Source organism: Chlamydotis macqueenii, chromosome 4 (assembly GCF_036417535.1).
Source record: "Chlamydotis macqueenii isolate bChlMac1 chromosome 4, bChlMac1.mat, whole genome shotgun sequence".
Classification (NCBI taxonomy): Eukaryota; Metazoa; Chordata; class Aves; order Otidiformes; family Otididae; genus Chlamydotis; species Chlamydotis macqueenii.
Genome location: NC_141559.1, coordinates 9,012,380 through 9,034,559, shown reverse-complemented (window position 1 = coordinate 9,034,559; position 22,180 = coordinate 9,012,380). Strand labels below are relative to the sequence as shown.

The 22,180-nt window shown below is 35.3% G+C and overlaps 1 protein-coding gene across 1 annotated transcript; it reads right to left on the bottom strand.

The window, feature by feature from the left end:
* Window positions 1-3,999: 3,999 nt before the first annotated feature.
* ABHD18 (abhydrolase domain containing 18) lies at window positions 4,000-20,398 on the bottom strand. The gene is made up of 12 exons (XM_010115930.2): window positions 20,305-20,398; window positions 19,195-19,303; window positions 16,878-16,962; window positions 16,098-16,198; window positions 14,280-14,358; window positions 14,106-14,190; window positions 13,271-13,298; window positions 10,859-10,997; window positions 8,757-8,846; window positions 7,995-8,096; window positions 6,289-6,667; window positions 4,000-4,166 (listed from the first exon to the last, which is right to left on the bottom strand). The coding sequence occupies exons 2-12, from the start codon at window positions 19,284-19,286 to the stop codon at window positions 4,000-4,002; spliced, it is 1,347 nt and encodes a 448-aa protein (XP_010114232.2). The 5' UTR covers window positions 19,287-19,303; window positions 20,305-20,398.
* Window positions 20,399-22,180: the final 1,782 nt, after the last annotated feature.

Here is a 22,180-nt window from a genome sequence, read left to right as displayed (position 1 = left end):
AGGTACTGCATGTAGAAAAACATTAAATCAGTGCCACTGTTTATCATGTGAAGGTTTTATCTTGTACTAATCCTCTTGTGCTACTGTACTAGTAGGAATAAAAAGGATTACAGGGTAACAGGGAGGCGCATTTTGAATTCCTGTCAACAAGAAAAAAAACAACTCACACCTGACTTTTTTTTTTTAGTATTTTTATTGAAAAACATTAAAACAAAAAAAATTATCAAGGCCAGTTTTACAATAAATTTAAGACATACAGAATAGGTTACCTGCTATTTAGATTTAATGCAGGAACTATATTCCAATATTTTTCTCATGCAATTGCTGGATTAAAATCACATTCTCATTTAACATCAGAATTTATTATTAATAATGCTTTCTTAGGATTTAACCTTAAAATCTGGTTTAAAAACTAAATTTTCCAAAAGTTAAAAACATTTACAAAGCAAGATTCCCCGCTTCACAGACCAGCTAATAGTTTCCTGTACCTGATAACTGGCAGAAATAGACCACAGAGCTCATTTTTCCTTTTTGTTATTCTAACCTGAGAGATTTCCTAAATGCTTCTTACTGCGTTTCCACATTTGGCAACATTACTTCAGTTACATAGCGAAGCGTGATTTCTCGTTCTTGACACAGACCAGTCTTTCACTATTTATCCCAAAAGACACTCTCACAAACAGGAGTTGCATTAGCATAAATCTGCTTCTGCGAATAGTACACCCTTTTGGCAAGTTCAGCCCTGTTAGTAATAGCATCAGAACACTAACCTCAGGATGACAAGTTCCCATCAGTCATGAAATTCCCAGTATTGTGCGCTTTGAAAATATTTACTTTGGCATGTTATACTTTGTAGCATAGAGAAGTTGATTTTTTTATTTTTTTTTTTTGCTTACTGCCCGCCTTACAAAATCTGTCTTTTCTCTCTTCCATTTATTCAAGCCCTTTCCCTTGCCACCAGTTATCTCCCTTTCTCACAGCTGCAACAGAAAAAGGACATAAAGCACACAAATACATTTAAAATGTGAGATCTAAACAGGTTGGTGAACAGCACACAATGGGCTTGTAAAGCAGTCTTAGTTGTCGAATGAGATTGTAAAACGTAAGCCACATAACTCTTTTAGTATACTATTCAAGCTTCCAATTTTAAATTTGTAAGCTTACTTATATTTGATTTCAAACCTTCCAACATTCAGTGTTTTACTGTATTTCAACGCGCTAGTCACTTCATACTTGCTCCCAATATATATAAAACCAACGCTTTCTAAAGAAATGATGAAAAATCACATGAAACAAATAATTTAACTTCCGACAGAATATAACCTCTTTTGCACTTTCAGTATATTTGTATATTAAATAATTTGGGTTATTACAAATTGATGCACTTCAGTTTTACCTGAACTTACTTGATTTTCAAGGGAACCTTGATCTCTTCCCAATTACTAGCTCTGTCTGTCAGACTAAAATTCAAGAGAATATTTATATAAACTGAGATTTGTTTGCTTCACACTCTGCCTGTTGAAAACCATTATGATAACTGAGGAGATCAATGAAGTGCTTGATGTGAAAGGTGTAGAAGTTGCATATCCCAAGAAACGGCTGGGTTTTTCTGTTTGTTTCTGTGTAACTCTGGTCATTATTGTACTAAAATTCATATTGAAGTGTTTCAGTTTTCCACTTCTCTGCAAACTAGCTTTAAAAGAATGTTACAGAACACCACAAAATAAGATGTGGACAGATATGATATACAGCTGATGCACGACGCCTTTTATTCTACCGTAATTTGTTGGCAATTTTGATCCCAAAAGAGAAAACAACAGACTTGGGCTTTTCTTAAATGTGTTCATAATCCCAATTTTAAAATTTTCCATCCAATTAAAAAAACAGTGTTGAAAAATAAGAAGCTAACGTCATTGTTTTGATAACCCTTGGTCTCACATACATGTTAATACTATACAGTGAAACCGTATTTTGCATATCACCGCTGATTGCACTTTAAAAAGGACCTCTGTTGAAATACTTCCAACAGGTCTTTATCTTTATAGCACCATATAATCTGCTGTGGATGTAACTGCTTAGAAGTTGCCACTTTGTGCCACTGCTTCGAAAGAAAAATGATTACATTCTTATTTCCTCTAGGATTCTAAAATAAAAAATCTAGAAGAAAGTTTGTTATCCAACTGAACACATGTAGACAACTAATTACTAGACACTCCATTTTCACTTATGTCGGTTTTGTGAAAGTGATCAGTGAATTGCTACATGATTCTTCTGGAATGGCACAGTTTAAGTCAGCGGCAGAAAAATCTCACAGATGCATTGAATTAAAATGTTTCTCTCTCACTCTTCACTGAATTTTGAAAGTCTCTTTTTGCAAGACTTGATGCTGCCCCTTCCATTATAGCTTATTTTCAATTCACATTAGAGAAAATCAATGACAAAGGCAAGAGGCCAAGCGCTGGCAAAGCCACAGTACAACACAGTAGGAACAGCAAGGGGACGAGGAAGCAAGAGGAAACATAAGTACCTAGAACAAACTAGAAATACACTAAACACAGGAGACCATTGTAGCCCTACAGCAAATTTTACATTCTTTCAATCCTTAGATTGGTCTGTTTTCAACTGATACACAATTCAGAATTAAAGGAATACACAATGTGATTAAACATGAAGTACGTGAACCATTCATGCAATAACAAATGCTGCCAGTGGTTTTTCACCAGTAAAGCTGAAGCAAGTGTGTCAGAATGGCATATGGTTGAAATGAAAGTAATGCTGGTATTTTACCATTTTTGATAATTGCCACCCACAACAGCCAAAGTCAGTGACCATCTGCTCAATGTTGCAAGAGGCTTGTTCTCCAAACACGAGTTCCAGTAAGCGGAAGTACAAATGAAACCAGTTTGAACACACCATGAAGATTTTTAAGCTGTGTATTTCTGAAGAAAGCGGTCAAATGCATCATAAATCGCTTGTCTAAAGAAAAAAAGAAGATAATTTGTATAAATAGGGAAAGGGTAGATACAAGTGGCATATTTCCATATATTTACATATACATTTAATGAAGCTATCATCACAATTTCAGAATAGCGTCAGTATAAATGTGATATTAGGCAGTCTTTTCTCCTTCACTTATTTCTGGGATCTCTCACTTCAATCCAGTGATATATTTATGTTTCAGAAATGAGTGAGACTGTTTGCAACTTTAATACAAGTACAAATGTTAATGGATTATAAGATTTCTACTCCAATATGTCAGGAAATGGGTCAGACACACAGGCACAATTTAAAATTTTTGAGCAACTGTCTCAAAATAAGGCTGAAGTGTCAAACAGCAATAAGCTAGTAGTTAGCACACCTTGACTTAGTATACTGCTATTCCTTCTTGTTGTTGCTTAGACTTCTTAAACGGGATGTACAGTCTTTGTAATTCCTTGTATTTAAAAATTAACAGCACAAGAATTAAAATTTTCAAAACTAAGGAACTGCATTTATATAACTGATTTATACAACTGTCTTCAGGAAGTCAACGCCTGGTATCACTAAGGCAAGAATTCATGCGAGCACTACTCATTTGCAGTTAAGCTGATATTTTCATTCTCATCTTCAATTGTATGGTTTCTTTGAATTCTCTGAAGACAACATTCGCAAAAAGACAACAGCCGTACAACATAAGTGGTCACTCTCTAAAAAAATAGTTTCTAGCATCCAGTGAACAAACTAACTAAAAGCTTTCATAGGAAAACAAGAGTGAGAATGACAATTCTCTTGCCATTGGCTTACTGAACTATCCGAGCTCTATTGCACCTCATCTTTGCTCATAAAATGGAAATGCTGACATTCTCTTTAAATTATTTCTGATCTGATAACTTGTTCTTCAAAGCAATACTTGGTATTTGTTGCTTTACAGTAATTATAGACTTGCTTTTAGAAGAAAAATTTTGTAACTCAAAATTATGGTTCTAAGCTCTCAAATATTTTTAAACTTCCCTGTTTACCTTACCTAAAGAGTCCTTGTTTGAAGAGGTAGGCACTGACATGACCTCCATCCAGATACCTGATTTCACATCCAGGCCAGATTTCTTGAAGACTGCGCACTCCAGTTCGAGGAATATATGCATCCTCCTTAGCTTGTACAACTATGATTAAACTTGGGTCAACTGGAACTAAAGAAAAACAAATAAAAATTTAATTCATCTACGGTAAGAAACAGAAATGCATCACCTGACATTTCTGTTGTAAAAGTGCTCTCCATTTCTAAAAAAAAGCAAAATTATTCTAAGCATTAATAAAATTATGTTTTCTAAAGTCTCTAGTAGAATTTGTCTGTTTTTTGACATTATAGTAGTGAGGCCATCAGTAGAAAAACAAAACTAATCTATCCCCTTTCCTCCCTCAAAGCAGAAAAATTCAGAAGTCTTTCGAGGAATGACAGGAGAATTGTCTTTCCTCTTATCAACAAAACTCCACAGCACTCAGGGCAGTTCTCCGAGATCTCGTTTTTTTTTTTTGCAGTGAAAAGATCTAGGAGATATCTGAAATTCAATACAGAAGAAGCTTCCTATATTTTTTTTTTCCCCTCAAGAAGAGTAAAAAAAGACAACTTTTCATATGAGAGGTCAGACAAAGGGCAGTATAAGTTTCTTTTCTGTTTCCTACATGTTTTATTTACTACATAAAAATCCTAACATTGTTATATATCAGAATTGCACCAGATTACTGACTACCAAGAATAACATCAAAATGATGCTGAGAAAAAGAACACCAAAATTATGTTGAACACAGAACAGTTCTCTCTTCACAAAGAATAGATGTGGTATGCTAAAGGGTGACCAGCCGAGATGTTTCACAATAGGTGTCACAAATAGTTTCGACTTTGTCCTTTCACATATCCTAGATAACGTATAAAGGATATGTAATGCTAAGATGGATTCCAGTCTTTCATTCAATTTTCTGTTAAATGTGAATGTTAGGCAGATTTTCTGAAGCTCCTCTCTAGACACACTCCAAGGATACCCTGGCAGGGGATGCAATCTCTCCCAGGGCACGAAGAGATCTGGCAGACAACTGACACAAAGGACTACATCACTTTGACAAGTGTGTTAGGATCACAGATCCTCTTAAGTTTCAAGAAAGGTCAATGCTTTAGCTAAGTGATACCTGGATAAGTGTCTAGATAAACAAGAATGTCTGTACTTAGAATAAAGTTTAACAGGGTTTTTTTCTGTCTACTGAAATAACTTTTTAAAGCTTTAAGGAAAGTGCTTCATGGATATTTGTCACAAAACAGCCCGGCTAGCAGTGATCCTGGATGTTGTCCAAGTCAAGAAATATCTGCTAGTGTAGATATCTTTTTTTTTTTCTTTTAAACATTTACCTGTGAAGTACTGAATACTAGAATTTAAAAAAATGAGGTGGCACAGGCTCTCAGTATCAAGAATGTCTCGACATTCAAAGACAACTCTGTCAGAAACCTCTACGAAGTCGACGTATGTTCTAGGACACATTGAGAGTCCTCAGTGGGTACGTGCACAGCTGAACCATTTCATCTGAACGGACTGCCACAGAAGCAATTCCAAGCCCCTACTCCAGCAAAATCCTTTCCATCAGATTTAGGAAGAAATTACTTGTTTGCATTGCCTGCAAGTGGGCCTTTGAAAGGGATTTGTCCTAGATGCCAAGAAATCCAGGTTCATCAGATTTAAGGCTCACTGGGCTACAGCTCCCTCTATGTGTTATGCCTGTCTTGGAAAACATATTCACCAGTCCGCATTGTCCCAGGGGGACCTCTCTGCATTTTTACTGGTCACAGTTGTTTAAAAGTATAATTCAAGCTTGCTTCTCAGCTATGTAGGCTACTTTCTATCTGAAGTCAGTATCATATTTCTGCTGTATGAAATTTACTTTAATCTGCTTGAAAAACTTTATTAACAGATGCATTAGATCTAGATATTACTCACATCACACAGATGTTTGGTTCTTTTAAATAATAAAAATTTGTCCTAACTCATATCTGAAAATAGCCACAGCAAAGCAGCAAAAAAAAAATTAGTAAAGATACTGAAAGGCAAATTTTTAATTCACTTTAATAATTAGTTGGCCATTAAGAAGAAAAACAATTAGGAAACGGAGTGGTAAATAGATGCTACTGAATAACACTCAAGATATCTTCATATTCCAGCTAAGATGCCAGCAAGTTTACACACTGGAGAATGAAGAAAATATGTTTCCTTCCACTGTATTTTATTGAGTTTTCCAAGCTGCACATTAAAACAAATAAATTCATACCTGAGAAGTTAGCTACATGGGTACATTCATCCATTACTCCTTTCATGAACCTTAAGGATTCTCTCTGTAATGTGTCACTCTTTCTTCTTTTATTTATCCTGTGTCCTTCTTGGCTGGTTAAGTTTTTATTGCTGCTGCTACTGGTTGAAAATGTTTGAGTTATGCACTGCATTTTAGAAGCATCTTGTATTAAGAGTCTTTCTGATGAGGCACTTCGAGTACTTGTATTTGTGGTAAAGCTGTGAACGCCTTCTTTAGATACAGTCTTGTTTGAGGAACCAAGATCGAACATTCTGGAAGTCAGGTCCACATCCTCCAGACCGTCCACACTGTCAGGGAAGTTTTTAACAAAGTCTTGTCCCATCTTAAAAGAATCCGTCTAAACAAAGAAAACAGGCTATTTATTAAGTTGGTTAATCTGATTTTTAAGATCAACTCAATTAAAAAAAAAAAAAAAAAAAAAAGAAAAATAGCACTGCTCACAGTACTTGTTATTTTCAGTCTGCATGTCACTCAGTTAAGTCTTGATCATCATAAGCTCTTGATAACTTAATTCCACATTTCTGTCAGCTTAAAAAATGCAGGAAGTACTTATATACAGTAGCTTATGATACAAATGTTTGGTTTTAAGACTATGTTAAACCCTGAATTTATAATTGCAGTTGTTTAAGCTTAAGCATAAACATATGTGACCAGGTCTAATATTAGCTTTAGGGCTGAAAAAATCTACTGTCTCTAAATACTAGGAAGGCATAAGCTGAACATCTTGCAATATTTCTTCTTTTCATTTTGCCTGCTCCATCAATGCTCCTGGAGTGTATTCTACTTAAAAATGGCAAGTGCCTAAGTAACTATCTCCACCCTAGCCCCTCTTCTCCTGTATTAAGATATCTGAAAAAGGATTGTCATAAAGTAAATAATCTTAAGAAACACATTATTTATCAAAATTGGCTAGAAGACAATGTCGCAACATATAAATAATTCTCAAGAAGTTATCACTCCAATCTGAAAGAGCGGTGAGGCAACAAAATTCCCCTTGGGAAGAGTCTTTCAACCTCAGTCAAAAAGAGACAGGAAAGCAAAAAAAATTACGCAGACAATAAATTATATTTTGTAAGGAGCAAGAAGCTAATTACAAAAGCTCTACCTCATGTTTATCCTAACTGCCTGTGCAATAAAAGTCTAAAGCTGATGGAAGGCTAGCATAACACATAGAAACAGAAATAGAGAGATCTAGCACTTGAAACAAACTAGAAAAGTAACTTAAAGTTGCTACATATTAACAATATTCCACTGCATTGAATATTTGGAAGCAATTGCTTCAAAGGGCAATAAATAATTTTCTTATATTTACACGCCAGGCTACTGGTTTTCCAGGCTATAAAGCCAGTTACTGGGTAGTATCTACAGCTTCAACGTTTTGATTAAATTCATCTTATGTTGCAGATTACACAAACTGGGGTCATGGAAAAAAAAAACTTGTAGCAAGAGCTATACTTAAGACACAGGATACCATCAAAATATTAGCTTCTGTTTTTCAGAAGGTTTTATTTCAAATATTAAATTTATCAAAAGCATAAGGAGACAACAGGCAAATATGTTGCAGCTACAATTGTCTAATTTTACTTGAAGTAAAAAGAAGTTACGTTATTTGTTAGATTTGCACATGTAAATATTAGCAAATAGGGAAAATAAACTATACTTACACCACAGTATTCAAGCATTTGAATGATTTCTTCTTCATAAACAGTTTGCGTAAAATATTGTTTCTCTAGCTCTCTCCAGTTCACCGCCTTGCTCAACACACCCTGAGATTAGAAACACAAGCATACAGTACACAAATAAAACCCAGAGGCCATTCTAAAACAATGATATACAGAGAAAATTGATCTGTTCCTCTCTGAGACTTGATTTTTCCAGTGGATTTCTGCCCAAGTTTCCAGATAACCCTTAGAATTATTGGAATCGAAGCATAACCACGCATTATAACATAGGACAAGGAAACTCATCTCCCTTCAAAAACAAACAAACAAAAAAGAAGGCAGTTCCACTTAGGGTTTATACACATCTAGACTGGGCTAAACCAATGATGGGTGTCACACTCAGTCCATTCAATAATTTGATCATTATCACACAACTATTTAGGCCAGCCTTTGAGCAGAAGGAAACATAATTTCATGGCTTACTCCCTCACCTTCCCACACTCAGACCATGACTCTGATCACCGTCCCACAAACCAGCCCCAGCCTCTAATTTGGGCCATGACCCACTGAAGTACCTCAAAGCCACCTTTCTTATCATGTGTTGTATATTCTGAGCAGGAAGGGTGGGTTTTGCCACTGGTCATTAAGAGAGGCCAAAGGCTGACAAAATGCCCGAACTGAAAAGGTGAATGTGGCCAACCCAAACCTTTTAACTTACATATCTGATTGCATTCTAGTATATTAACAAAAATAGATGTTAATTACCTTTGTAAAGACTGCAGAAGCTGTCGACCAGGAAAGACACGGAATCAATGGCAATGGTTTAGGCCAGTTTGTCACTGCCAGTGAAGCCATCTAGAATCAAAGGCACTTATTACATATTTTAATATTGAATTCACAATATGGTAAAAAAGAAGTCCTCACCTTCAATTTATTTGTTTATACAGTATTAAACAAATACATAGTGCCGAAGCAGTTAAGGACTGTGGCAGTTGGATATACTTTCATCTATTTAGAAGACAGAACCTATTCTTCAGTGATTTCCCTAATAAACACTGCTCTGTGTAGGACTAATTTCAAGGCTGAATGGGTTTTTGTTATAAGAATTCCCAATAGCATATTTATTCTGACCTTTTAGTTGTTTAAAATAATGAAAAATATTTATAAAGCCTTTTCATCAAGCTCTCGCAAGCTTATTTCAAGGCAAAATGTAGGCAATCTATGGAAGGGCTATTTAAAATTCTCTATTTGTAAAATCTGCATCCTGGAAAAAACATATGAAGGAGAAGTAATTCAACATGTTAAGTGGACTCTTTTTCTGTCCTTTAAAGTTTAAATTATTACTTTTGCATCAGTTCTCAGAACACATTTTTGTAAATATTCTGTTTATCCCAGAAAACAACAGAGCAAAGAAGCTCAATATACAGAAGTTCCCTATATGGTATTTCCTTACCAAGTTTTATTTTATTGCTCTAAACTGAACAACAGTCTAAATCCCCTAATACAAAATACCCTATGTCTGTGCCAGATGTGCTAATAAATGGATTTATACAACTGAACTATAATTCTATTCTAATTCTTTTTTTTTTATTAATAAAAAGTTACAAGAACACCACATATCTTTCTAATAGCTAGAAGGTCTGACATCTTTTTAGCTCCAGCTCTCCCCACCAGTAGAACTGAACTAATGCCACCTACCTTCTGTTGTTAAACACATTCTAACGATGATGAACATAAAATATGATTTATTTCCCTGGTTTTAAATTGTACCAGAAGTCCTATAAGTAAGTCAGGACTAGCCAAAAATGTATACGACTAAGAAAAAAAAAAATTCAAAGGAGTTTCCAAATTCACTCTCTCAGATCTTGCCTTCTTCTACACCCATGCTGTATAAGCCCATTGGTATAGGATACTGCACAGTTATTCCCATAGCATCTGCACAGCACTTGAAGGGTCCTACGTGGTTAGTGGTGCATATAGCAGTTTGAGAATTGCATCGCAGCTTACAAATAAGACCGGGAAGACACGTTTAACACAAAAGTTGTGGTTTCAGCAGACTTGTAAATCAAAGGTGCTTTATGCATTTATGACATACAGAGTTATAAAATTGTGCTTTAGGGGAAAACTATTTTCCTTTCAGTAGTCACTACCATGACCAGTATTATTTCCTTAGCTCCTAACAACAAAGAAACAAAGATGAGCAAAACAGAGGTATGTTGTTTTAATAAGCTTTGTACCTATGCCTCACAGACCAGCAATTATATTTGTAGAGACACAAGCAGTAGTATTTTAACTGTGTGTTAGTCTTTCAAGCATCTTACTAACACATTGCTGTTTCAGTATGAATATGCAGAGTGTCATACACAAAATGTTATCCACCCCACACAAAAATCTTCTCTATTCAACACCAGCAATCAGGGAAAAGAATATGAGGTGAGAATAGAACTGACACCAAAAGTCACCTCAGTTAAAACACGCCTACAAAGAGGAGGCACTTCACACAACACATTCAAACACAAAAGTTTAAGCAAGAAGAATGGAGGAAAAGAGGGAGAGCTAGCAACTGATCAGTACAGATCTTATTTCAGAAAACATTTATCCCCTCCCACCTTGTGGAAAAAAACATAATTATGTCAGAAGCTTATATTCATATTAAGCACGTCAGCAGATGGCTGACAAAGGGCTCTATGATTTGTCAGTACTTATTGAGAACACGAGAATTGCCAATAATTTGTTTCTCATGACTCTAAAAGTTCATTTTGAAGTACTTTTGAGAGGAACACTGTAAAAGAAATTATTTCTGTATAGTAAATGATCAAATGAGAAGTTAAAATAAAAATTACTGAACAGTAAATATAAAAGCTTACATGTCCTCCCATGGATATTCCAGTCATCCCTAGCGGTCCATAGCCTTCTCTCTCTAGCCAGTGCAAAAGAGCTGCCGATTCTAGAACAAGAGCTCCTCCCATCACAAACAGGTCCGAGACATTTTTTAAACATGACCGCCTTTTCTCCCCAGAAAAGGAAAATACAGGGTTTATTTTCTAAGATTAGATTTTGACAGTTCTCATCATTCTATACATACTTTTATACAAAGCCTGATCACACTCCCAGAGAATTTTGGAGCTGAACTCCTGTTGATTCAACAGGAGAAAAAGCAAGTCCAGATTCTCTGGCCCTTGTGCTTTTTCATCTAAATGAGTACTAGGAATAGACACCTGCTAAGCTTCTAATGTAATATCACTGACAGCCTGGTCTTCTAGAAACAGATATTACCAACATTAGAATCTCATTCATAGCGATCTTTTGTCCTGTAAAGTTATAATGGATCTTTTAGAAATAGAATCAAAGTGATACAGTTCTAAACATACACTATCTCATTTGCAGAAGTAATTATTTTTTCTTTTTTTTTTTCTTTTTTTTTTTCTTATTTACCTGTTTTACATCATTGAAATATTGCACACAACATTTGAAGAGCAATCAGTATGTCAGCTTTGGAAGCACTCATCAGTGTCTGTCACTGTAAGACTGAAATTGTAAAGTGGGAAGTTTGTCACGGTACTGAGAAATTCATGTAGTGTACTGCAAACTATTAAAACACAGAAGAAGAAAAAAAAAAAAAGCAGAAAGCTATTCAGCTGAACCATCAGAGGGACTCTCAAAAAGTGAAAAATAACCCGTATTTTACAAAGCAATTAATACACCTCTAATTTGAGGAGGGGAACTGAGTATTTTCAGTATCACACAGGGTACAAAAGGCTGCTGGCCTCTTCTGCCAGCGTACAATCACATTTGAGACACTCTGAAGCACAAGGACAAAGCTTACTGTGCAAGTCACAGAGGAATGAGCATAGCTGTTGCAGACCAGTATTTACAGGCTAATGTAATTCTTTCCTATTGCTTTGTTACGAGAGATTCCTCGGCTCTCTCCAGCTGCTATATTTATTAAACACCATTACTAGCATATCAACTAAAACCACTGCTGCTGCTTTGTGACAATTACTGGTTGGGGTATCAGACTGAGCACTCCCCTTTCAAAGAATCCTTCTCTACATCTTACATATACCAAATTGTCAAGCTAGACAACTGAGAACGGAGTTAGAAATATCCAAATATTTCTTCTTCTGCAGCAGATCCTCAATAACTGGAAAAAAACACCACCAATGGATGTATTCCAGCACATATTCTCTCTGTCTCTTTCCCATAATCTTACACTTCTAAATGTAATAATAAATACATATGTGTTTAAGCAGTTTTCCTATAAAAAAAAAGTTTTACAAAATCATCTTAAGTTGGTAAACATAAACCCCTTTTAAAAATAGTGGTTCTTAAGTAAAAATAAATAAAATTCTGCATCTGTTTTGGAAAAAAACCCTATAAACTATTTTTTAAACTAAAATTTTATTCTTAAAAGCAATTTTTCTAAGCTTTTGTATTTAGGAAGTCCAAATGCTGAAATCTAAATAAAATCTAAAATGTTGCAGTGTGCGACAGTGCTCCTGGTGAAGTCCTAACAGAATGCACGGGTTTAAGAATTTCAGCTTAAAAAAAAAAAAAAAAATCACCTTCTATGTGTCTTCTACTCACATTAAATGTTCAAGTTAGGGTTAAAACCAACTCATATTTGGACTTTAAAAAATATTGGTAGACAAAAACCTCAGCTTTGCCTCAGACATATTCTCTTGAATTCTGTTTATACTCCAGTGGTTTGAAAAATGTGAAAACCAAAAAAACAGGACTGCCTAATTAGGCTTCTAAATTCACATTTAAGAAACTGACTGAGGGAGCCAAGTCCTGTAAAATACTGAATATTGCACAGTTTCCACCGACCAACAAACAAGGAACGCCAAATTTATTTACTTGTCTGACTGTGGTCCCCTTAAAATACCTTGGAAAAGCAAGATTTTAGCAATTATAACAGTGAAGTAGGCTATCTGAACACAGATTATTCACAGTTGACTGAAATACGATGGCAGCATTTGTACATGCACAGCTGTGAATCAGGAAAATAAACTGATACTTGCTTGCATTCACACTCATCTCACTCTGTACTGCAAGTTCATTTTGTGCAAACTGTGATCTCTTAACACAAAAATGACAAAGTAGCCTAGCAAAGGGTAGAAAATTTCACATTAGTGGGTTACAAGTGGTCCATGCTTGAGGTTTTTCCCTTTTTTTCTTAATAAGCTATCAAAGTTTATACTACTTTGAGCTTCTTGAGAAAACATGAAGTGGTATTTCAAAAAGACAGTATCCATGAATGTAATGGTAATACTTACACTTGATCCTTAGGTTTTCTACAGCCATGTAAAAAAGACTCAAGTTAAAGAATGTAAAACATTTCTATGTAAAAACTGGCAACTGAAATTAAAAAGTAAAATAAAATGAATCATATACATAAATAGCACACTGATTAATTAAAATTTGGAACTTAATTTTCAAATGTTTAGCTGGAACTAAATCGAGTTAAATGTAGTTTGATGATGTAGTTTGCAACATAAGATTTTACTTTTGTCAGGTGGATGGGTAGGAACAAAGTGTAACCAGAGATCCCACTTAACAGAACAGGGCGACAGTGTTATAGAAGTTACTGATGAGTTGACAATACAACACAACTTAACTTTTTCTTTTTTTCAGAAACAAATCTTAAATGGTAGCAGTAAGTTTTTCAGAAGTACCTGAGGTACCAAGAGGTTGCATTCAAGACGGGAAGGCAGGAGAGGCACCTTTCTTTTCTGTCATTAATATATTCAGAAGTCACACTTTACGATGTAGAATGAAAGCAGTTTTCACTCTGTGTTGGCTAAAGGAATCGTATCACTACTTTGATCAGTACACAGATTCATATAAAAACTTTTACTCTAATGACTCCAGTAAGAAGCCATATCATTCAAAAAAATCAGAAAAGCAATACGTGGTATAAAAGTAGTATATTATATTAACTGGGTTCCACATTGGGTTTCATGCAACCGTTATATTTTGCTCTTTGCTTTTATCCACTGAAAAGTCCACTGGAAATTGATCCACAAAGTAGATAATACACCACTATGATAAGTCTTCTACCTTCTAGAGAGAATGTTGAGAATAACTATCTTGCTTTCCATAAAAGGATATAATAAGGATTTTCTAGCAATAGGGAAGCCATACAGGCTTCTTTAATCATTGGGCGTGCCATTAATGTGCGTCTCCTCCAGAAGTGCTAAAGAAAAGATGGACAAACATATATTAAGATTAAATCTGATTATTTAATTTCTCTGTAACAATCAATCTTGCATTTTACATACTCACATGATCTCCAGTGCCTGCTAAATGAATGCACACAGGTCTGTGCTTACTATTCCATCTTCTGGGTATGATGAACTGAAATCTATGAGAAACAAACACCTATTTAAGCAAAGTATGTATACCTATTTACAAGCTGCGCCAGAGAATTTAATCTTAAACAAAAAAGACAAAATAAAGTATTTTTGTAACCCACGCAGGCAAACTGCCAGCCATTCAGCAGTATCATTTTTCATAAAGACATCCAGCGAAGAAAGGAATTTGAAAGTAGCACAGAACAAATGTCAGAGAAGAAAAGGAGCCAAGCTGAAAGATCATGTTCCTAAAAAAGACCACTACCTCATCATCACAATTTAAATTTCGCAGAGTGGAGAAATGGAACTTCAGATGAAAAGCAGCCTGAACAAGCATGACTAGCTTCCCAGGCAGCATTGCTATTTTTCTCCTGAGGGCACAACAGTTGAAACTGAAGATTAAGATTAGCTATATATTTATTTTTTAAAAAAAAATTAAAAACCCAGCAAACAAACCATGAAACTGTTCTTTACACCCAACATCAATCACTTAATGTCTTCTGCTGCTACTCAAATTATTTAGTCTACTGGGGGGGAGGGCGGGGAAATCACTTCTGAGACACTAGTATTTTCCCCACAAGATGGAGCACTGTTACCTAACAACAGCGTTACGCTTCGGCAAAAACACGCACAAAACGCTCAACGATCTTACGGGAATTTTGTAGAGCACTTCAAGAGAGTAACAATACTGCCCAGTGTAACAATTGGCACAACTTGACTACAAACTACAAGAGAACATAGATAAGGCAACAATAAGGATAGTCTATTTTCCAGTATGGTACTAACGAGTCCAATAAGAGACAGTTTATTTCTCTAACCACTGCAGAGGTGGAAAAGAAGTGATACTTAGACTATCAGACTTTTTCTTACATTCCTTAGTGTTACATGGTTAAGTACACACAAAAACACCAACTAGTAATATTGATACTAGCATTGTCAATTTTATCAACTTAAGCTGACAAACTTTAATGTTTAATTTTTAAGTTATTAAACAAAGCTTGGAAAAAAAACTCCAACATTAAATTTTAGCTCAAAACTCAAAGCAAACAGAAATCATGCTCCCTTTCCAAACCCACTTCTCAATTGCAAAGCAGTGTTAGTGTGAAACCAACAAAAAGCCCATTAGGTATCTTCCAACTATGAGGGACCATCCAGCTTTCTGTCAGGATGCTTTATTTTGGCTTGCCAAGTAAGAAAGGCACCAGACTCTCTTGCTACTATTAAATGACCTTACTACTTCAGTACACATACAATATTTTTGTATTCTATGTAAATGGAAGGCTGGAATGGTTCCTTCAAATATAATGTAACATGCTGCTTTCATATAAACAGCTTCTCCTGCTATGTATAAAACAAACAACTACTGTCCTGGCTACAGTATATTTCCAGCATCCTGCTCGTTCGGAAAAAGCCAAACAAGTATTTTTTTTAAAATCCAAGGTATTCCATAGCTTTGTACAATATGATTTCTATACTTGGGGAAAAAAAAAGTCCCCTAGCAAAGGATACACTTTGCTAGGGGATTATTTTTTCTTATTTACACATAGATTAAACTATCACAAGAATAAGTTTTATTTTCACTTTTGACATCAAAATCTATTTCAGCACATTAGTACAAAAAACAGTTTGAGATATTTTACAGACAATTTGTATTACAACAAATTAGCTTCACAATAAAGCTACTGATAGACTATCCTTATTTTTCTACAGTACTAGTTTCAGAAAGGAAATACCACTTGGTTTCTCTTACCTTGCTACAAGAGATTCAACTGGCAGGATACCTGGGACATAATGAGCCAACGGGGAAATGAAGTGCCCCTCAAGGATTTTACAGTCAGATTGCTCCTCAACCTACAGAGAGAATGGGATGATAGCAGTGTATTTCATATCAGCGTTTAACTTGCTCTGAAAGTAAATCTCTTAAAGTAGAAGAATTTGTTATAGGATAAAAATGTACTTAAAAAAAACAAAGCTGAGGTCTCTTTCAAACATAGGGATACACATTATCAACACAGTCAAAACATTTGTTTCAAACTTCGCTTTTACTAAATAACCTCTTAAAGGAATCAAGGACTAAAGTGTAACACTGTCATTTTAAATAACTCCCATAATACATACTAAGTTTCAAGCATTTTTTTTTTTTTTTTAGCTCTCTACAGCCTCACTTTCTCTTCCCTCACTGATCAATTCAGATGTTCTTTTATTGATACAGAGCAACTGGGAACACCTGTGGAGTCAGTTAATGCCACTTGTTAGAAAACTGGTGATCAGCAAAAGCTAAGTGAATATTGTCAGAGGTGCATTCACCACCCTATCTGTATGCATCCCTAATTCAAGTCTGTATGCCAAGCCCAGAAGGAAGTCACACTGTCATAACATCAAACATCAGAAAAATGTAGATTCATATGACATTAGATTCAACTATTCTATCCTATAAAAGCAGCCTAGTAAGTATTAAGTTGATTTCACCTTTATATACCATCAGGAAAATAAATTTAGTTAAACCGCATCATCTCTTGCTTTTAAGTACCTTGTCAATGAACACTGGGTAATCTTTCGAAACCAACGTCTGGCATTTTTCCCTGTTTCCAATAATCTTTCTGAATTCAAATATTCTGTTGAAAGGAAACAAGCAGAGAAGATTAATCTTCTAATCGAAAAAAAAAAAAAAAAGAAGATATAGAGATATATATATATATATATATATACAAACACAAAATTTCAGGAGCTAAAGTAAGCCACAAAGAAAATAGAAGTTACAAAGCTAGCTTTGCATTTACAGATTAATCAGGCTATCATAGGGTAGGTATACAAGATTGTTTTTAAGTAAAAAACAAATTTTAAAAGGCTCAGGTACATTGCTTGCAGTTGCACAGCTCTAAAATAGTATTTTACATTTGCTAATGATCTGAAGTCTAGCTGGAAACAAGTTACTAACAGCACTTTGGGAAGTTCATGAATGACAGAAACAGGAGGGCGAGGTTGATAGCTGGAAGGTAGGGCTACCATTCAGAGCAACCTGGATAAGCTGGAGGAACAGGTCAACAAACATCCTAAAGCTCTAAAATAAACCTACAAAATCTTGTACCTAGGACAGAATAACTCCATGCAACAAAACACGCATAAAACCTCAGATTACATCTAGCCAGGGTATTCTGTAATACCAATCTCAGTTAAAGTACAAAGCTTGAAGAAATTTAATAATTTATTCTAATGAAGCTTCACAGTGCTTAGTTTAAAAAAAATGCTGACACTGTTTCCAGCATGATAGGGTATGCACACTAGGGAGTGGTACTCCCTTCTCCCACTAGCCAGTGTAAGGAGTCAGGAGGAGCCAGTATTCCTCTTTCTTCATCCAGATGAAGCTAGGCTGCTGGGGAACAGCTAGTCTTCTTCCCATTCAGGGACCATACATAGAAAAAAATTCTTTTTACACTTTTCAGACAAGCAAGCCTGCCTCATGCTTCCTCGACAGCTTTTGATCTCATGTGAGAGGTTTTTTTTCCCCTGCTAGGAAAAAGGAAAAGCTATAGCTGATACTACTAGTATGACCAGCAACGCTTCTTTATCAGCATTCAAAGTTAGTGTGATTACCTTTACAGACCCCATGCAAGAGAAAAGCCTTGCCTAGTATTGCAATGGCTAACAGCAGAATTAGTCAGAAGTTCCCCTGTGTAGATAGCAGGTGCACTGGGGGGACATGGGGATGCGACAGCAAAACTTCATCATGTCTCACAAAGAACCAAAAAGTTTTTACGAGAAGGGTTTGATAATATCCAAATGTCCCATTTCAGATACACACATGTGTAACAGAATACAGAAATGCTGCAGTCAAAACAAAACCCACACTTTTTGCTTTTCCAACAAAAGTAAACTAAACATTTTTAAAAATCCAACATTCTCATTTTGCAGGAAAATCTGCTACTTAAGAGAAAAATAAACTGAAGACAGACATACAAAACAATCCAAGTGCCATTTCAAGATGAGATGTTGTGAAGCTAATCAAAGTTTCACTTGGACTTAAAAGCAAAAACAAGTCCTCACATAACTCCACTGCTATTGACAGTGAACAAAATTTTATTTCTGTATTTAAAAAGAAAAAAATTCTTTATTGATTTTCAAACACACAAGAATTAGCTTATTAAATGCAGATTTATACTTTCCTATTTAAATACTACATAATGCAGAAAATATATATTCAGTCACTTAATTTTTAAACTTAAGAAATACAAGTGTTCAACTTCCAGGTGTTACTCTTAACTAATAAAAATCAGCAAATACTTGAAAATTAAAAGGTATTTCCATTTTTTTCTTATTTTCAAGACATCTCAAAAGAATGAGTTCACTGCTTTGAACTATGAGAGAAACTTCTGATTACACCTTACATTTTCAAAGCTCATTATTATTAAGAAGTTACAGAAAGACAGCAAGATCCTCTTTAATGTTAAACAGAACAATTCCTCTGCAAGAACTCAGCAAATTTTGGTTTTAGAAAATACTTTCAGAGATGTTGCTTGAAGTATGTTATGATATAGCATAAGTGAAAAATGTAATTGGACACATATACATTCTCTCAAGAAAAGCCTCTTTAAACACAAACATTTAGCAAATCTTTCAAGACTTCTTTTTAAATCCAGTGCCTTCTTTGATATAGAAACATATGACTTCCTGAACAAAAACTTGAACACATTTTGTTGTGGTTTTTTGTTTGTTTAGGTTTTCTGTTGTTGTTGTGGTTTGTTTTTTTTTTTTTAATAGGATAGTAATAATTGTTAGTACGTCAAGGGTTGTTTTTCCTTTGTTCTAACATTAACTTCTGCTTACGCTGTTATTTTTTAACAAGTCACCTTTTCAGATCCTCTGGCTTTCCCCATCCTCTGATGAAAAGTTTAGTGAGGAGAAGCCTTCTGTACAAGACATCTAGTTTACTCACACCCATTAGCAGCAAACTGACATCTAGAAAACAGAACAGGTAAAAACAAAGCAGTTAAAGGAGTTAACTTGAGTGGCAAATTCATTGACTGTAACACAAAGTAGGTTCTTATTCTGCTATCTGTATTAATGAAAAGCCATACTGTTTTATTCCAAGGAAGTTAACTTTGACATTCAGGTCAATTATTTTCCTTTTAAACAAAATACAAAGGCAGTTAACTGTAGCTTTTTAAGAAAATAGAATTCAGGGGTAGGAATTTGACATGAAAGTTATTACACAATTTATTACAAGCCAACTAAAGAGGCACATAAGGTTACAGAACTACATCTTCAACCAGTCTTAACTATTTCACTTGATTCGACAAAACAGAGTGGCATTGATCTCTGTTCTGTCAATGTAGCTACCATGGGAAAAACTTTTCAGTCAGAATGGGCTTTCATAAACACATCTCAGAACGAAAGCTTGAAACAATATTTTGTTTTAAACAACTAGCACACTAGATCTCTAGCTATGTAATTATTCCTTTACAAAAAAGAAAGAAAAAAAAAAAGTAGCTCCAGTCACTGATGTACAGAAAGCTTATTTTTGTAAACTTGTCTTTATTGGTGTCTTAAGCATACATCCAACCCCTTACTTTATCCATTTGTCCTGGTTTCAACTGGGATGGAGCTAATTTTCCTCTCAGTAGCCACTGTGCTTTGGATTTACTGTGAAACTGTCTTCATCTCTACGCATGAGTTTTCCTTTCCTCCCAATACTCTCCCCCATCCCACTGGGGAGGGGAGGGGGTGCAAGCAACTGTGTGGTGACTAGGGCTAAACCATAACACCATTCCTTTCCACTTCTCACCAACTTGTCTCTTACAGTTTTGAAAATGCTTCTCCCACCCCCTCCAGGGAAGAAATCATGCCATCAAAATCCTTACCAGTATAATTTCATTTTCAGCAAATACACTACCTCAAATACAGCTCAAGCCAACAAGATTTTAGGCAAAGATGAGCATTATTTTCAAAGCAATACTTACTGAAGTGAACAAGGAGTCACTACTGGGCTCTTCCAATGAGGAAGGAAAAAAAAAAAAAAAAAAAAAAGAAAAGGAGAACTCAAGTCTAGTTTCTTGTTTCTTGATCAGCAGGATACAGGTTATTCAGAAAAAAAAAATAAAAAAAAAATCCAGAGTCTGTGTACACCTAAGAAAACAACAAATTTAATAATCGAAGACTTGGTTAGTAAGTTACCTTCAATTGTTTTCTAGTATTTCCAGATCCCTCCATACTAAATGGTCTAAATAACTTTATCACACTCCAAACAGTATAACTGAATTCATGTTTGTTTTTTTTTTTTTTCATTTTAATCCAAAGTTCATTTATTCTGCCACACTTTAATACGTCATTCTTAAAACAAACGTGTCTGAATATAACAAGTTAAAGTTGTGGTCAGATTAATAAATACATTCCTCTGCAGTTCTAAAAAGCTGATACTTAAGAATCAATACACAGAAAAAAGAAAAATGCTTTGACGCTTAACAGTAAGTTACTATCAAAACAGAAACTAGAGACAACTTAAGGTACTTGAATACATTCTAGCATCCTAGAAAGCCACAACAGTTCTGGGTTCAGTCATTACAGGGCAGAAACAGATACCTGAAATCAGCAGGAAGTCAGAGTGAGGACCTTCTATTTTAGCATTGTAGAAAGTGCTAGTTCATCTTCCCCCAGTCCCAAACAGTTGACTCTGTAATGTTATTGTTCTGATCCATATCTACCTAGTCTAATAGAATCACAACCTCAATACAAGCTTTTTCCTTGCACACTCTGGAGATATCCATTGCCTTCACGTGCTGTGGGGGTGCCAGACAGGAAATATTTGCTAGCCTTTGCAAGGTCCCTCCTCTGCTTTTTGGAGCAGGTGTAGTATTTTCCGGGTGCTAGAAAAGATCTGGGTGGTGGAGGCAGGGACAGCAATACAGACCAGACCCTCTATGGGGCTGGGAAGACAGTTCAGAATGAGTACGCAGAAGAGTAAACCTATGCTGCCAAAATAACACTAAAACTAGATTTGCAGTTCTATCAGAACAGCGCTTACCAGTAATTGCAAAAAGAAATTTTAATCAATGTTTTGATGCCTAACAAAGCAGCCCTGCATGTTTTGCTTGTTTAGCTGTAGGGGTGTTGTGGTGGTTTTTTTTAACCCTCTGCAAAGTAAAAGCCAAATAAGAGAGAAAACATGAAGAAGCTGATTTTGGTGAGAGTTTGGAGGCTGGCCTGATGGCTCTCACTGTTGCACCAAAGGAATGCCAGAACAAGTTTCTAGACAAGTGCATTATATTAAAACACAACATTGATTGTGGCGAAAGGGTTGTCTCGTCCTGTATTCTATTCCATTGATTGAATGAAGACTCTAAAGTAATTCAAGATACTTCAATTAATCAGATTCAAGATTAAATCACTGCTGGAAAGAGTACAGGAAACACTAAAACAAAAAAATATTCCAAGTACGTGAAACATGTGTACAGAACCTCTCAGAAATATTACTGAGATAAAATAGGGATTATCCTCCCATTCTGTTTATCTCCTAAAAGGGTAGGACATGCTTCAGTCACTGCCCATCAATGTCTACGTGGAAAGAAAATTACAAATAGTTTTACTGTCAGAAAAGGCAAATCCAACTGTTGGAGGCTGAAGTTTTACAACTACACAGAAGAATTTAAAAGTGTATTTTAGCAGTAAGAGTTTGAACTTGAAAAAAAAAAAAAAATCAGCAGAGCTTGTTTTGGAATGTGACTGGATTTCCACCACTTGATACCACACACATCAGATCACGATCCCTTTGTACAACAGGTCAGCTGGAAGCAGTGACCTGATACAGATGCTGCATAGTTGTGTAGACCAAGAAACAGT

Excerpts from the sequence above, each read along its gene's own strand:
- ABHD18 (XM_010115930.2), bottom strand. The coding sequence starts at position 19,286 with ATGGGTGTGAGTAAACTAGATGTCTTGTACAGAAGGCTTCTCCTCACT. Across the intron at positions 16,963-19,194 it reads AAGCCAGAGGATCTGAAAAG|AATATTTGAATTCAGAAAGA; the intron begins GTGACTTGTTAA and ends TCCTTTCAACAG. Across the intron at positions 13,299-14,105 it reads ATTGCTAGAAAATCCTTATT|ATGGCTGTAGAAAACCTAAG; the intron begins ATATCCTTTTAT and ends AGTCTTTTTTAC.